This window comes from Ambystoma mexicanum, chromosome 9 (assembly GCF_040938575.1).
Source record: "Ambystoma mexicanum isolate Mex_15411 chromosome 9, UKY_AmexF1_1, whole genome shotgun sequence".
In the NCBI taxonomy this organism is placed as follows: Eukaryota; Metazoa; Chordata; class Amphibia; order Caudata; family Ambystomatidae; genus Ambystoma; species Ambystoma mexicanum.
The window spans coordinates 888,451,242-888,467,723 of NC_090931.1; the positions used below are offsets into that span (position 1 = coordinate 888,451,242).

At 45.7% G+C, this 16,482-nt stretch overlaps 1 protein-coding gene across 4 annotated transcripts in view; it reads left to right on the plus strand.

Moving 5' to 3' along the window:
• USP40 (ubiquitin specific peptidase 40) overlaps positions 1 to 16,482 on the plus strand; it is a 2,045,603-nt gene that overhangs the window by 1,139,911 nt on the left and 889,210 nt on the right. For all 4 annotated transcript variants that reach the window (XM_069616007.1, XM_069616010.1, XM_069616008.1 and 1 more), the window contains 2 exons: positions 10,198 to 10,261; positions 10,835 to 10,888. In XM_069616007.1, the coding sequence (XP_069472108.1) occupies positions 10,198 to 10,261; positions 10,835 to 10,888 (118 nt within the window). The remainder of the gene's footprint in view (positions 1 to 10,197; positions 10,262 to 10,834; positions 10,889 to 16,482) is intronic.

Consider the following 16,482-nt stretch of genomic DNA (forward strand, 5'->3'; position numbering starts at 1 on the left):
TCTGTGTTCCTGAGCTTTCTATTTGGATATTTGGCCAGAAAAGTTTTGAGTTTCGTGAAGCTTCCATGCCTGTGGTGGTAGATGAGCAGCCAGTTTGTATGTTGCTGCTGTGTCCAACGTTGTAATCCAATCTAGTTTGTTCAGTTTCTTTTGGATTTTTGTGGGATTGTCGATCAGTTCTCTTTTCGAGCTTAGGATCTTGGACATTTTTGCCTCCTGAGCTTTGACCCACAGGTTTAGGAGATTGGAGCGGGAGCCTATTAGTTCTTCATGTATGGCTTCTAGTAGCTTTGGACGGTTTTCCAGGAGGATTTTCCTGTATAACATCATTGCATTCCGTTCCACCACTGCCTCCAGTGACAGCTGGCTCCATTTACATTTTATGAGTACCATTGGAGTAGTATTTGGGAAGCCGAGGACCTTTCTCCAGAAATAACTTTCCAGGTGTTTCCAGATCTTTTTAGGCACGTTCGGCATGGCTTCCGCTCCATAACAGATCAATGTTATGACTTTTGCTTTATAGAAATTTATGACGGACAGTAGGGAAAAATGGCTGAATTGCTTGTCGACAGCTTGTGCCTGGGATTTTAGGCTTCTAATTATTTCTCGTAGGGTGATCTGCATGGCTTTCTCCTGTTTTGAGCTGTCTAACATGACTCCAAGATATTTAAATTCTGTTACCCTTTCAATGTGGGCACCATCAAGCTGCCATTTGAATGTTTCAAATCTTCCTCCGCCTTTGCCCAGTGACAGAAGTTTGGTCTTGGTCTTATTTATTTCCACATGGTTGGTGGCGATGTATTGCGCGAAGTTGGTCAGCTGCCTCTGGAGACCAATGGCCGTTTGGTCGAGCAATATAACATCGTCCGCATAACGCAGTCGTGACATTTTTGCTTGTCCCAACTGCGGGGGGAATGAGCGGACTCTTGTCTCTGTGTTTTTGTAGTCTCCCATGTAGGACAGGAAGAGTGCCGGAGCCAACGGGCATCCCTGTTTTACTCCACGATTTGTAGGTATTTCTTCCGACAGTGTGCCTTGGTTGTCTAGGCGGACTTGCATTCTGGTGGTGTAATGTAGAGTATGATTGGTTGGAGGAGTTCTTCTGGGCATTTCCACGCTCGTAATTTCTCCCACAGACTTGGTCTGTCAACTTGATCGAAAGCCTGGCTTAGATCTATGAACGGCAAGAAAATTTGGGCTCCCCCTGTCAGCGCCTTGCTTTTGAGAATGCTCAGGGTCAGGATGTTTGTTAGTGCCAACGTTCTCCTTGAACCCCGACTGGAATGGGTCGTTAAGTTCTGCGTCTTGTGACCAGCTTTGGAAGCGGCGTAGTAGGAGAGATCCATAAACTTTTCCGATCACATCCAATAATGCGATGGGGAGAAAGTTAGTTGGGTCTTCTGTTACCTTTCTTGTAAATCGGAACAACCACGGACGAGGTCCAAGATTCTGGTAGTTGCTTGACTTTAGTGCATCGTTCGAACACTAGGCTGTTCAATGTTTGTAAATCCATCTGGGCCAGCTGCTCTAGAACTTTTGAGCTTTTGGATGACTTCAAGAATTTCCACCTTGTCATGGAGCTTCACCCATGGTGTCTCTTCCCTGGGATTCCTGGTGTTTATTCCTAGAGTTGAGCCGTGCAAATGAGTCTTGTAATGAGTCATCCAAATGTCTTCAGCTATGGAGTTGGTTAGTGCGTCATTTGTCTGGCGTTCAGTAGATCTGATCAAAGATGCATTTTTCCCACAAAGCTATTTCAACATGTCCTCGGAGTAGTTTTGGTAGAGAGTAAGGCGGTCATTTTTCAGCCATGCCTTGTAGTTCTTAGGAGCTACCAGTAAAGCGTTTCTGTTTGAGTCTGTATTGTCTCGTGCTGCCACTCTTTTCAGCCTTCTTAATGATTTTTTTTTTTAGGACCAGGATTTTGTCGTACTTGTGGGAACATTTTTCTGGTCGTGCTCCAGTATTTGAGGTCGGTTTCTTGTATGGAATGAGCAGTGGACCGTAGTCCAGTTTAGTGACTGTCAGGTCAGAGAGTCCCAGCAGGGAATAGTTGGTAGTTAACTTGGTGATGTTTCTGGCACTTGGCATAAGGCGGTTACGTTTGTTGTTCACTTCTAGCACTGCTTTTGATGTCTGGTTTGCAACGTGGAAAGAAGTCCATGTAGTGCTCAAGAGATTGTGATCACTTGCTGCAGTCTTTATTACATCAAAAGAAGTGATCGTCGGGAGTAGTGAGTGAGAGGCGAAGATGCAGTCAATCGTTGCAGAGGATTTTTCGCCTTCCCACGATGGGATCCAACTGTTATGTGCATATATGCTATCCAGGTTGACAAACTCTCTCGAACCCATCAGATTCAGCCAGGCATGTCCTCGCTCTTCTGCCAATGTGGTACGAAGAGCCAGATGTTTCTTAGTGCATTCTTCGTTTAAGTCTCCGCAGATGACGAAGTGTGCGGCCTGAGGTTCCATCTCATTTTCTAGCAGGCTGAGGAAACTATTATTGGAAATAGCCTCCAGATTCCAGTAGGTATTGATGATAATTGCTGGCACTGCAGAGATCTTCCCCGTTTCCACATTTTGATGGTTCCATGTAACTAACACAGTTAGTAGGAAGAGTCATTGAGAGAATTTCTTTTAATGATACCTTTTCCTGAACGAATTTCTGTTAGCAGGCCAGCGAAAGGGTGGCCTCTTATTCCTTTTTTTGCTGGTAAGGGAGCAAGAGTGAAGCCGTCTAGGGTTGGTTTCTCCATTAGCCATGTTTCCTGGAGGCACAAGATGTCAAACGAAGCCAGGTCTACGTCGCCAGGGACCGTCGGTGAGAGAAGCCACTAGTGTTCCATGAGCCCAGTCTCATGGTAACTGCTTCTGGCCTTTGGATTGCGGCTGGGCCAGGGCTCAGTGATTTCAGGGATTGCTACTTACGATGGGAGGACAGGGCCTTCGGGATCCATGCCCACTATTGGTGTAAGGGAAGCAGTTTTTCCTTTTCTTGGTCTTTTCCTTCTTCTTTTGCGGGCACCTGTACCAGTATTCTTGTTATAGCGGACAGGAGGCCCGAGGGCCTTCTTTCCGATCTTTCCGGTGCTTCTGCCCAGGGAGCGTCACCTTGTTTTGGACTTCTTGGAACAGTAGTCGATGTAGTGAGTGGAGGTTCGCTTCCTCCATCTACCATTTTCCTTGTTAACTTTGCGTTGGTAGATGGTAGACCCGATTGGTTATTTAAGTCGGGTTTCTGGCCGTGGCTGCTAGTGTAGCCGATCTCGAACTTCTATAGCCTTCGTCACTTTTTAAGGACCTCAAGTGGTGTAGCAGAGCCTTCGGGGTATCTGAGGGTGAAGAGACTTGCGGGTTTCTTGTTATTTCCCTTAGGTCGTAGCCCAATTTGAGAAGTTTTTCTGTTGAGTCTCTTAGCTTTTGTATTACTCTTCTAGAGGGAATGTAGAGGAGTGTTGTCGCTTGTCTTCCTTCGTGACTTGACTCAACTAGGCTTAAGTCCTCTGTTCTAAATAGAAAAGTCATGAAACTCCTCCACTGTGTTCCAAACCTCACTTCATTGAGAACAACATATTCTCAGCTGTCTTAGTTTTTCTAGTTTAAATGTTGCTGTTTTCTCCCTCTTTGCACCTCTTTCACTCTGTAACTCTACCTCAGTAGTCTGCCTCTTGTGATCGAGCTTTTCTTGATGCTAGGCGCTCTTTCGTAATTGGGTAGTTTTTATATGTCCGAGTAGAGGTGTAGCAATTGTTTGCCGTATGCTTGTTTCTGCCTGGTGCATTTAAAGATGTTGATGTTGCCACTCTCGATCGGTAATGGTGCGGTGGCTCTTTTGGGGATTTCCTGTGTGCTTTGTAGTGGGGTGATGTTTGTCCCCACTCTTTCATTTTGGTTGTCTTTTTGCATCTGTCCTCCAATGTAAGGAAGGATTTGTCCTCTTCTTCTTCCGTCAGACTTATATTGTCATTTCTAGAACAAAGTTGGCGGGTGGAGGGGCAATTTTCTCTGGTATGTCGGATGATCGATCGCCTAGGTGTTGACTTAAATTCATTAGCCCTTCTTCTTCCAGAAAGTCTTCTGTCGTTTTCAGGGAAACGGGGGGACTTGTCCTCGTCGTTGGGTCCAAGCAGGTCGTAGGATGTTGCTATGTGCTCTTCCTTTGCTCTTTATTTTTCCACGTTCCTCTTATAGTGGTAGTTAGTCTCGCTTTTATTAGAGTGGCAGATTTGTACAAGATTTATTTTTCTGAGGGAGGTAGGCAAAAAACCAATTGCTTTTTCCTCGACGGGAGTTCTTTTGGTTTTGCCTTGGTCTGATCGAATATTGTGAATTCCTTATTTGCCATTGGATCATTCTCGTTGTTTGTTTTTTCATGGTCTACTGATGGAAAGGATCATGTCTTCTTCACAAACGCAGTTATTTTGTGTTGACCTACATTTCTGCTCTTCTTGCAGCCTCTTATTGGTCAGCAGTTTTGGAGAAGTATAGTTCTTCCTAGGTGCTTTTTGCTGGCTTGTTGGTGGACTGTAACTAGCCGTCTGAGTTGGCAGCGGGGCAAGCAGTGGTTTTTGCATTTCTTGGAGTTCTTCTTCGCTAGCCTTCAAAGTTTGGCAAGCCGCTGTCCGAAAGATTTTCGATGTAAGAGATGGCTAATGGGCAGGTTCTTCTCTCCGGTCAATACTCCTAATTGTGATTCAGGGTCGTCACGTTCTCTTTATCTTCTCCATCGCTGCAATGTACCCTTCCAGGTTTAGTAATTTAGAGTGCATCATAACTGAATTTGTGCTATGATCCTTTAGCGTATCATTTATCGACTCATATAGCTTGGTGAATGGTGCAAGTGCAATTGTTACCACAGACATTATTGTGAATATGTCAAGTGTTTTTTTTTTTTGGTGAGTCTAAAGGTGCACTTGATGGAAGTTCACTGGCCCTTCGGTATCTGAAAGGGGTAGCTGGCATCAATGATGGGGAGTCTCTTCTTGATGGTCTGACGAATGGAGGCGTTTTGCTTTTTGATGGCGTTAGAGCCCTTGCGTTGGATTTGCTTAGTTGGGCATCTTGCAGTAGGTCCAGGCTACGGCCATTTTCTTTTTCTTCTGCCGAAAGCCCCACACAGAAGGATTGATTTTTGCCAGAAGTGTTAGTGTCAGGATGCTCTTCTGGCAACCTTCCTTCAAAATCCGCTTTCAGAGGGGAAGAATCCGCTTTCAGAGGGAAAGTCGTGTTTATTTTCTCCTCTGGCTCTATTGTTAGCTTCTTTTGGTAAGTTGTATGGCAGGATCTTCGTGCCCCTGACAGCTGTCAGAAGTAATCAGACTGTTGATAGTTGTGTCTTGAGGTTTTCGCAGGCCCGCCAATATTTCCATTTGGGGAACTGCTGGTTTACATGAAGGCCCGAGTGAGGCATAGGGAAAGGCCGTTGGAAGGCCACTAATCGCCAGGTCAGTTCCTTGTTGGCTTCCAGATGCTTCTGAAACGTACACCACTTCCAGCATTTCGCTGTCGCTTATTTCATTGATCCTGTCAAATTTTCTCTTACACCACTTGCCAAAGAATTCTTTCAAAGTGTGTGTCAAAGCTGATTTGCCAAGGTCTGGTTTAAGTCCTATTTTATGTTGGATATGTTTCTTTCTGGTGCAGGTAGTTGGCTGATTTATGTTTTTTTTCTGGGGCCCCTGTGCTTCTCCCTTTTTTGTCTCCCCACCTGTTATCTGGATTTGTCCTGGGGCGGCAGGAAACAAGGGTCTTTTAAGACATTGGGCTCTTTTCCATTTCCTTTTGCTCGGACCCTCTTTATTTGCTATTTTAGCTTACTTGGTAGAGGAGCAGTCTGAGAGGTCCGGGCAACTACTGTATGATTCTAAGTCCTCCCGGTCATTATCAGGACTGGGAACACGCCTCTGCTGTGAATCAGTCTCCTGAGTTGGGGCTGCTAAAGGGGCCCAAACCCACTGAGGAGCGGGAACTTGAATGTTCACTTTAAGGACAGGATTTCACGGGAGTGGATGGCCTTGTGGGTCATTGTTTATTTCCAGGAATCCAGTGTTCACTACTTTAGGTGGGGTGTTGTCCAGGCTTCCAAGGTTTTCATGCTCCTTGGTTATTTGGGTCATAGCCTTGTTCACTGAAGCGTCGTCCAGCGCCTCCTTGTTTAGGGAGTCGGCTGGAAGTAGCGTTTCCTTCGGGTCTTGTCCGTTTAAGTCAGTCCGGCACTCCGCACTGTGCATCTGGGTCTCCGCCCACTCCGCCTCCCTTGCAGCGGGCCTCGCTGAGGGCCCGCCCCCGAGGCTCAGCGCCGCCCCTCCTCCGACGGGTGGAGCAGAGCCATCGGCCCTGTTAGGGAGAATTTTCTGTAAAGGCTAATTTCCCAAACCTAGTGAGTCCCCCAGGAGCTTTGCTGGATTTTTGGGGTTTATTTCTTTCTCCTGCTAAGAGTGAGAGACTTTTACTCCCACTCTTAGACATGATTTGAGGTGTTCCTTTGTCTTTCCATGTGTTTTATGGGCTATGGGGTCTTTTACTCCATAGAGTCTCATGTGTTTTTGATGTGGGTTACACAGCACCCTCCGTGCCGTAACCCAGGGGGGTCGTAGCGACCCCCAAACATAGACTCCATACCCTGGGACTGACTACAGTCTCCCAGGGCATGTAAAGTCACCATTGGCTTTACTAGTCCCAAATTATGAACAGAAACCAGTACAAATCATATTGTGGACGTACTGGTCGGGGCAATTCGATTGCCCCGGGGTCTGTTGTTCGGGGGGGCACGTCTCCGTCCCCCCTGATCGAGTTTTAGCTGGTGGCAGTGGATACTACTTTTTATATTCGACCGCGAATATATCTCTATGGGATTTTCCCATTGTTCGAGGCTACCAACTTTAATTGTTTAATTCTTATAGCCTCGAACATACCGCCGGTTTATTTATTTAATATTAATTCACCGGTTGGTATTTTTTGCCAGAACTCTATTCTAAAATGGCGTTTGTGTTCTCTTCTGTGACTCCAACCCAAGTCGCGCCCTTTGTTCCACTTTTTGGCGGGCTTCTCCACAGAAGCCTCCAAAAGTGGTGCCACTCTGTCTGGGTACCACAGGGGGTGTGGGAGGGGGTTTAGGCACCCTGGACTGAGTTGCCTTGGCAACACAAGTCGCACTCTTGTGTGATTGGCCCAAGTGTTGAGCCGGCCGGCTCACCACTTAGCATGTTTGATTGACAGCAAGGCTGAATGAATGGGGGTTTGCTGCATAAAAGCAGGGCTTTGGGGACTGGAACTTCAGAAGTCGCCACAGGACCTAAGAATCTGACGAGGGAGAAGCTGAGTCGACCTGCAACGACGACACCACCGATGGAGCCCTGCTGAACCGTCTCACCACTTTTCCCGACGACAGAGGAGATCTCCAGTCCGGAGAGTCTTCTTCCTTTGACTGGTGGGGATAACCAGTTTTGCCTTCTTTTCACCTTCCTGGAGCATCTTGTGGCCGCCTTGCCCGTGCCAAGCACCCCGGCAACCGGAACACCACTGCTTACCACTACTGCGAAAAGAAGGTTAGTACCTTTTAACCGAAGAACTCCGCGGCTGGTTTCTTCCCTGGCAGTGCAACGACCTTCATCTTTCCTCCACGGCGAGACCACCTCTTCCTCTGGACGAAACACCGATTTGCACCCGCTGCCAGGAACTGCCCCCGCTGGAGCTTCCTTCACACTTAAGGTACTGTGTCCCGCCTGGCTTCCCTTGCGACAGATCGTTCGTGGTGACAGTAAAGCCTCGACTTTCTAATCTGGGCTGGCCTGGGACAACCTAGCTAACTTTTCCTGACTTTAATTTCATTCTTTGAGTGCGAACTATCTACAAGACTCTTTGGGCATAACCCCACTGTGTGAACCTGGACCCCTTCTCCTTGCTCTCTCCAACAGTGGGCCTTGCAATTGACTTCCTTGCTCTCCAGTAGAACTCTGCCTATCCTGCCTTACTGTGGTTCTTTAAAAAGTATTGAAATTTGTGTGCTTCCATAACTCTGCCTTTTTCCCTGAATTTTTAATAACTTAGCGTGCCATCTTATGTTAAGCGCTCACCTCTGTCTGAAAATAAGTGGTGTTTCTCACTAAAACTTGTCTAATAAGCAATTAGGGTTGTATATATATATATATATATATATATATATATATATATATAATAGTGACTGTGTGCTGAATTTACTTTTCTCTTTATGCTAGTGTAATTTACGAGTGTGCCTTTAAATAAATAATTATATACTTTTACACCAAAGCTCTGGTCAGTGTTTGCTTGTGCTACTGTATCTCTGTACCTATTGTGTATACTCTATATACTGCCTAACTCTTCTTGAGGGAAGTCTGACGGCTCAGCCACAGCTACCAAGTGGGTTTACTACCAAACACCTGTAGTCTTAAGTCTTTTGCAGTGGTCCCTAAGGGAACTGCACAGGTTTCTGCCTAACAGGCCCCGAGCAGGACGCATGCCGGCAGGCCTCCACCACGGAAGGAAGACTAAAGAGGTGAAGGTGAGTCAAAGTATTCTGCTGGTGCTCTCGCTGTCGGCAAGCCTCAGATTATATTTGTGGAATTCTCTGCAGTTCTTGTCTCGAGGAGCGAGTTCCCCACCCCTCCGGGCAGCTGGTAATTGCTGATAGTCTTCGAGTTGGTCTGGAAGGCTCGGGAGGCAGGGGAAACTTGGTGTGTTCGTCAAGGTAATCAAGTTACTAGTCTGAAGAGCCATGAGAGGCTCCCCCACGTTTCCAACCGAAGGGCTGTAAATCGAGGTCAGCGGCTCCTCGCACAGTGGTTTCACAGGAGGCGGGGGGGACTAGGTTGTCCCCTACCACTGGTTTCTCCTTCGGTATCGTTTTTTTTTTCCATCTTCTCGTTGCTTGGAACTTCTGAGTCGGCAACCTTCTTCCGCAGCTGGGCTCAGCGGGGTAGCGTCTCTGGCGTCCATGTCGGCCATAGACTGCCTGAGACTGCTACTCTGCCGCTACTCCGCGGCTGGTAGGGGTTTTTATTAGTGCTCCTCCCCTAGCACTTGCAATGAAGACAGAAGGCAGACTCTCAGTTGGAAGTCGGGATTCAACTGCAGAGGGTAGCCTGAGACTGCTACTTTGCCGCTACTCCGCGGCCTCTCTGCGGCTGGTAGGGGTTTTTATTAGTGCTCCTCCCCCAGCACTTCCAATGAAGACAGAAGGCAGACTGTCAGTTGGGAGTCAGGATTCAACTGCCTGAGTATAGTTTGCAGTTGTGTAATTTACATACTTGATATTCAGTCCAACTATATCTGGACATTAATTGCTTTCCAGACGCAGTAGGGGATTCATCTAAAGCATGCATTACAAAATACACAAGTCAATTCACCTTGAAAAAGTTCTCTACCGGAGCCAAGGGAACTTCTTCTGGATTTTCCAGGCATGTGCCCCAAGAGAGATCAATGGAGCTGCTTAGTGCTACTTCATATTCTCTTTACAGGCATAATGCCTGGTACCCAGTGACATCACACAAAAGAATAACTTTGTCAAAATGTCTTCCTAATGCCTGGTAGATCCCTAACCACCATCCAACACTTTCCCTAAATATTCTAAAACTGGATTTAGATTAGTAAATTACCCAGCTCTAGAATATGTGGAAAGTGCTCTTTGAAATCAGTATCTAAATTGTTTAAAATAATCATATTTATTCCAGAAATATTATCACATGGAACCCTATGCTTTTGAAGTGAAGCGCAGATCAGCCATGTTCGCCTTCAAAATATATTTGCCCTACGTCATTGAGTTTCTCCATGCTGCCTTTCCCTCTAGCTTGTATTCTTTCTCCTCCTTGCTGGGGTATCAATTCTTAGCTGTGAAAAGGAGAGAGCCAAGGTGTATCCATTAGATGAATTTGTCTCTATGATGACTCCGTTGCTCCTAGTCCATGGCTCTGCTGTTTTTTTGAGTAAACTCTAGAGAAGTAGTCATGACTGTGGGCATACAAATGCACAGCAAGGGCTATGCATGGCTTTTACAGCTTTGAGAATCAGTATCCCATTTCGCCAGTAGCTGAAAGGTACCCATTTATTGGGAATAGGTGCTTGTAATGACAAGGTCTAAGGTCATTTTAATGCTTTTTTCCAAGCTGCAATGTTGGTGCCAATGTGCCATATTAGTTACCATGTACTTTCTCCACTCATACACTATAACTCAACTTCTAGGTGATGTCTGATGTTAAAATGAAAGCCATCCCGGGCCTGCAAATGGAGGAAGAGATATATGATGGTAATGTATTCTGTGTGAAACATAAGTCATTTGATTCTTGTCAAATGATCAACTGTTATATTTCTCATTTTGTCTCTGCTTCCCATGGCATTTGTGCTCTAGGCAGTTCTTGTAGCGTGTCCTTCGCCTGTAGTCTCTCACAGCTTTCCTTCTGTCTCTGCTTCTATGAACTCATGTCCTCTGACCAGCCTTTGGTCCTGCCTGCCATCTATGCTTTGTATGACTTTTGACCTATGACCAGCTCTTGTACATCACTCCGTTTCTGGTTTGCGTTTCTCTTATTCTCTGAGTGGTTCTTGTATTGCTCCTGCTGTTTCTTTTGACTTCTGTGTAGGTCTGGTTTAGTTGCCACTTCTTCTGGTGTTTCTTTTCAGGGGATATCTTTGTCGGACATTGTAGTGACCATCTAATGAAACAATGAATGGATATTTCTTTTATTTGATTGTGAAATTAAATTGAGCTTGGGTAATGCCCCTAAAACAATGGAGCAACTAATTTGGGTGTGATATTGATGTGAGTTGTACTGTTTGACCATGTGGGATTGTTACATTTCATTGTATTTTTCCTTTCCAGCTAGTGACCTCTGCCTAAGGCCTATTGACAAACACGGGAAGCTTTTCCCTCCAGGTAAGAAGAAGCACTTGGCACAAATGAACATTGTCTAACTAAGATTGTTAGAAAAGATTTTATTTTGGCACCATTCTCTCCATACATTTCTTTTGGCCTTCTTTTCTTTTTGCTTGTTTTGAACCGTGTCCTGACTTTTTGGAGATAAGTAACTCCTTCTGTTTTAATTATTTTGCCTGTTTTGCAAATGTTTATGGGGAAACTGACTAGGCCCTAAGAATAACAGTACTGAGAGACTATGGGCGTCATTATGACAATGGCAGTAGCCGTGCCGGTATTTACCGGCACAGCTGCCGCCGGAGTCATTTTTTTCCAGCACCCGGGAATGGCCAATTACTGGGGCATTACAGCCCAGGCAGACCCGGTAATTGCCCATTCCCGAGCACCGAAAAATATTAATCCCTATTCGAGTCCCATTGGACTCAATGGGAATGGGGAGACTGGATGCACCGGCACCATTCATGAATGGTGCCGGTGCATCCGACATGGTCTGCTTGCGGGTGCCGGTCTGCTGGTCCACTCGCCAGGTCAGACATGACGGGTGAAAAGGCATCCATGAGCAGAACTTGTAGTTTGTCGGTCCGGTATCAACGGTACTAGCAAGCTTACCGGTACCGTTGTTACCGGACCAGCAACCTTATAATGAGGCGCTATTTCTCTCTTTATGAATTCTTATTTTGTTACAATTGCACACATCTTACTGTAAAGTGCAGTTAGAACACGTATCCTTATCTTTTTATATAATGTGTCTTGCAGTGTGCAATAAACAAGCTGGTGGCAGCAGTAATATTTTTACTGTTTATTTTACTCCTGCACCTTTGCATTTACTGCACCTTGCTATGTAAAGGTGGCTACCACCCTAACATGGCCATGCCACAAGGTTTTTGCCTATTCTTTGACCATTTTGTTCGTTGGCCGTCTTCATGCCCTCTCGGGCTTTGTATTACCATATATGGGGAAAGCTTTTGATCTCCCAGGCAACAAGTCAGTTTGTGTGTGAGCCTGAATATGGGGGCTGGGGCTGTCTGCTCTCAGTACACATCCTGGTGCCTGAATGTCTGCTTGTCAGATGTTGTGGCTATCCATAATTGGATAGCCACTTCAGTTTGAATGGTGCAGATCCTTGACATTGGTGGACCTGGTCAAGGTTCCAGTACAGATCTTGGATAAAAGGAGGACTCCCGCATCCATTCCACAAATCACCATTGGCACGTAGACCCCTATGAAGAAGAAGGAAGCCACTGGCAACCCAAGGACAGCTCCTGCAGCTGACCAGCACCAACCCCTGTTAAGCCCTGCTCATCTGCCTGATCTCGAAGACCCACATCAATGCTTCGACCCCCTCGACCGTTGGGAACAACCAGTTTCAACCCCTGCTCAAGGATCAATGCCTTCTGAGCGTTCCAAAGTGTCCCTCGAACAAACAGTGGGCTAACTCGCTACTGCTGTCACTGTTCCAAGTGCATCCTTGGGACTTGGAGGATCACCAGCTTGTACTACTAAACATCTGCTCCTGCCTTCTTGCATCAACGGAAGCCTTGCAGCATGTGCTACTTGTTTTCCATTGATGATCGTCTGTCATCGCCTGATCGTGGTGACTCCCATTGGAGTCTGTCTTCTACGCTCTGTGGAGCCGTCCTGAGGTCATCTGGTCTGCAGAAGTCTTCATCTTTTCATCGCCTGGGTGTTAAGCTGGAAGTTGCCTGTATCCAAGACCTAAGCGCCGCGACCAAGCAAAACGTACTCCTGTGCCGAAAAGTGACCTCTGCACCTGTGGCCTTTGGGCTTTCCTCAACTCGACCAAGCACAAAATATTGTGTTCCCAACAGATTCTGAAACCTCAGAAGCAGTCTCTGAATAACTGTGTCAGTAGGGTAAATGAGCATAAGGTTACATGGCATGAGGTAGTGTCCCTAAATCACTCTTTACTGACTTTGTTGGCGTCCTGATCATGGTTCCACTGCTAGGCCTACCAGCGTCTGGGATTGAGTGAGTTTACTTTACTTAACTATTTAATTTTTTGAACTTTTTATTATAACCACAGGCCCATGGGCATAGCCGTGTGGGAACATGCACGCTATATAACATAAAAAGGAGTTTCAGGCATAAGAATTCATGGTGAGGGCCAAAAATCGGGAGGAGAGGGCAAGGCTCTTTCAAACAGAAGACTTTTGAGTCTACGTTTAAACAATCCCAGGGAAGTGCAGGACCTTAATTCCAGAGGTAATGCATTCTAAGGGCGTGGATTTATCATCGGGAAGCACCCTTCCAATACCAGGGAGAGTTTAGCCTTGGGGGCTAGCAGAAGACCAGAGTCGTTGGACCTCCAGACACGTCTGACTGGGAGCCAGTTTAGCAGCGAGGAAAGATAAATCGGGCTCTTTCCAAAGAGACATGCATGTGCACTGCACAGTGTGTGAAATGTGGTTCTTTTACTTATGGGTAACCAATGTAGAGATGTTCTGGTCAATGAAATATAGTCTGATGTATGCATGCTGCAGACCACGCGGGCTGCATTATTTTGAACCACCTGAAGCCGATTCAGTTTACCCTGCCCGAGTCCTTGCAACACGCTAGAGCAGTAGTCCAAGCGGGATCCAATAATGGCACGAGCCACAGTAGCACAACTGCTTGCGCTGTGGAAAGGACAAATTAAATCTAAAAGCCGCAGATAATAAGAAGAGCGTGAGACTAATTGACTGACGTGCTTTCATGCTCAGTTCCTGATCTAGAATGACACCCACAGTCTTAACCTTAGGTAAAGTTTTAAGAATACTGTCGGCCACTTTCAAAAAATTTAAATGCTGGGTCTAACTTGCACAGCTTCTGCATAGTGTATATAATCATAATTTCAGTTTTTGTATTATTTAGAGCTAGCCCGTTACAGAACATCCATCTGTGAATATGGTCGTAGGCGATGTTAATTGTTAAAGAATCAGTTGAGTGATACCCAGTGAGGAGAAAGAGACAGTAGGGTATCATCCGCATAGTTTGCTTATGTTATTCCCTTTGAATCCAACATCTCAGAGAGGCATGGTGAAGTTGATAAACCTGTTAGGTGAAATACATGAGCCCAGTGGCACACCACATGGAAGAACAAAACCTTCTGCGGTCGACTTATCACTGTGCTCGATGGTTGCTCTATCAGACAAAGGACAAAACCCAGCTAGCAGTTTCTCTGGAGAAAGATGCTGATTCCTGTAGCCTGGTAACTAGTGTGGCATGATCCACCAGATCAAAAGCAGCTGTGAGATCCAGAAGCATTAAGAGAGTGGACTGACCTTTGTCCATAGACTACAAGATGAATGTTTTTAAGTCTAATAAAGTAGAGACTGTGCTGTGATGACTTCTGAAACCTGACTGCTTAGGGCCTAGGATGTTACATTGACTCAAATAAGACTGGATTTGTTGGTGTACAATTTTGTCCCAAATTTTAAGAAGAAAAGGCGTGTTAGGTATGGGGCGGTAGTTACCAGCCACATGTGCAATCCAGGGAGGGGTTTTTCGGCAGAGGGGCTATCCATGCTTGTTTTATGGGTGAAGGGACAAGGCCTTCTTTGAAGGAGCAATTAAATTCTGTAATAAGCGGAGCAAGTGTACAGGATTTAACAATAGCTGCAGGACAGAGGTCGCCCTTGCAATTACTTGGTTTAATTTTTCCCATTGTGTCTAATATCACTGTTTGTCACTTCAGAGAAAGCAAAGGGTGGTGTATGCACTGAGTGTTTTTCAGAGTAATGCCCTTTTTTACACTGGTTATTGAATCAAATACTTTCCATCTTCTAAGACTGAATGCTCATCTGTTTTATAGTAAGTGTGTGATGATTTTTGCCTGCAGGTTTCATTTGCTTAGTTTGTATTTTAAAGGTCTAATATAGAATTGTATCTGTCTAACCGGAATTATGGTTCTATGTTCATTGAGCCTCAGTTTCTCTTCACTGTTTTGTTTTGCTAAAAATATTTGCCAAAAAATGCATCAAATATTTTATATATATTTTATTTTATTTGGGGGGGTCCGCCCAAATCCCCCCATTATTTATTCCCTATACCCCACCCCACCCTACCCCTTATGCCCTTACACCCCTCCCCCTCCATATTTTTTTATGATTTTGTCAGGAAAATATTTTTGTCAAAAAGTGCCACGAAAAAAAAACCTGTCTATGGGTGAACATCGTACCAGAATTATTGGGGTTGCTCTCTGTGGTCTCGTAGCCCCAGACCACTCTCAGTCCTTCTGAGTGTAAGCCTTTTCACTCTGCTACCTTATCTTGATTGGGTTTGACTGGACTTCAGTGTCTCCCTGTTCAACATAATAGGTAGGACTCCCAAAATATCCCCCCCCACCCTCCTCCCACGGTTGATTTTGGAAATCCATCTCCACAGAGATCTTCCCATTTGGGCGATCCTCACTGTTCCAGTGTGGATATAAAGTGTGAGTTGTTTTGCTACAGGGGATTTTCTTGGCAGGAAGTGCTGAGTAATGCATTGGCTGTCGAATTAAATGTTGATCCCTATGGGTTTCCAACGATCGCTGCCACTCTGCTAGTTGTCAGGAAACTGTAGCAATTCACATTGATTGTGATCTCTCCGGACTGGATCATGAGCACTTGGTATCCAGAGTTTCTAGACTTGTTGCTCTGCCTTCACTGGTGCCTTCCGGCAAGGATGAATCTGCTCTCCTACTTGAGGGGCCAGGTTCTCCATCAAGCCTCAAAAGCCTGAACCTTCATGCTTGGCCGCTGAGAGGCTAAGTTATAAAGCGGGAACTTGACAGACCATGTCCTGGATGTACTCCTTTCCACTCAGAGGCCTACCACCAAGTCCATTTATGCCTGCAGGTTGCCTAAATTCTCAGCTTTGTGTCAGGAAAGCAGTCTCGACACTCATCTGCCATACTTCAGTTTTTGATTTCCTATTTTCTTTGGCCCTTGCAGGCCTGCAGATTGCCACAATAAAGAGGTACATGGCTCCTGTTCTGGTTGTTAGAAGACCCCTGAACAAGACTCTTATTTCACAATCCTCACTGTTGTGCAGTCTTTGTGGGTTTTCTGCATCTTGTTTCCCCTGCGCCAGCTTGTTGCTCCTGGTTGTGATTTTAGTTTAGTGTTTACTTTCCTATTAGGAGCTCAGTTTGAGACCCTGCATTCTTTTTCTCTAAGGTTACTCGCCCTTAAAGTGATTTGCCTGGTGGTCATCACTTCCAGGAGACAGGTAATTGACCTCCAGGCATTGTCTGTTTAACTTCCCTGCTTGTTTTCCACGGGAAGGTGACTTTGAGAGCGAAACTTTCCTTCCTACAAAAGGTTATGTTTGATTTTCACTTCTCAGAAGATCCATTTCCTTCTACCTCATCATTCTAAGACTGAGGAATGATTAATTGGCTGGTACTGGTGCAGGTTCTAAGCTGCTACGTCTCTCAGGTGAGGGATGTCAGCAAAGATGACCAGCTCGTTGTGGGTTATTCTGGTGCCCGTGCTGGCAAAGCTGTGACTAAACAAAGCAAGGTGCATCAAAGTGTCCTTCTGGGAATGTATGCCCAATCAAGGGATTCAGTCACTGTCCCCAGGGGTGGAGCCCATTCCTGTGAGGCTAGG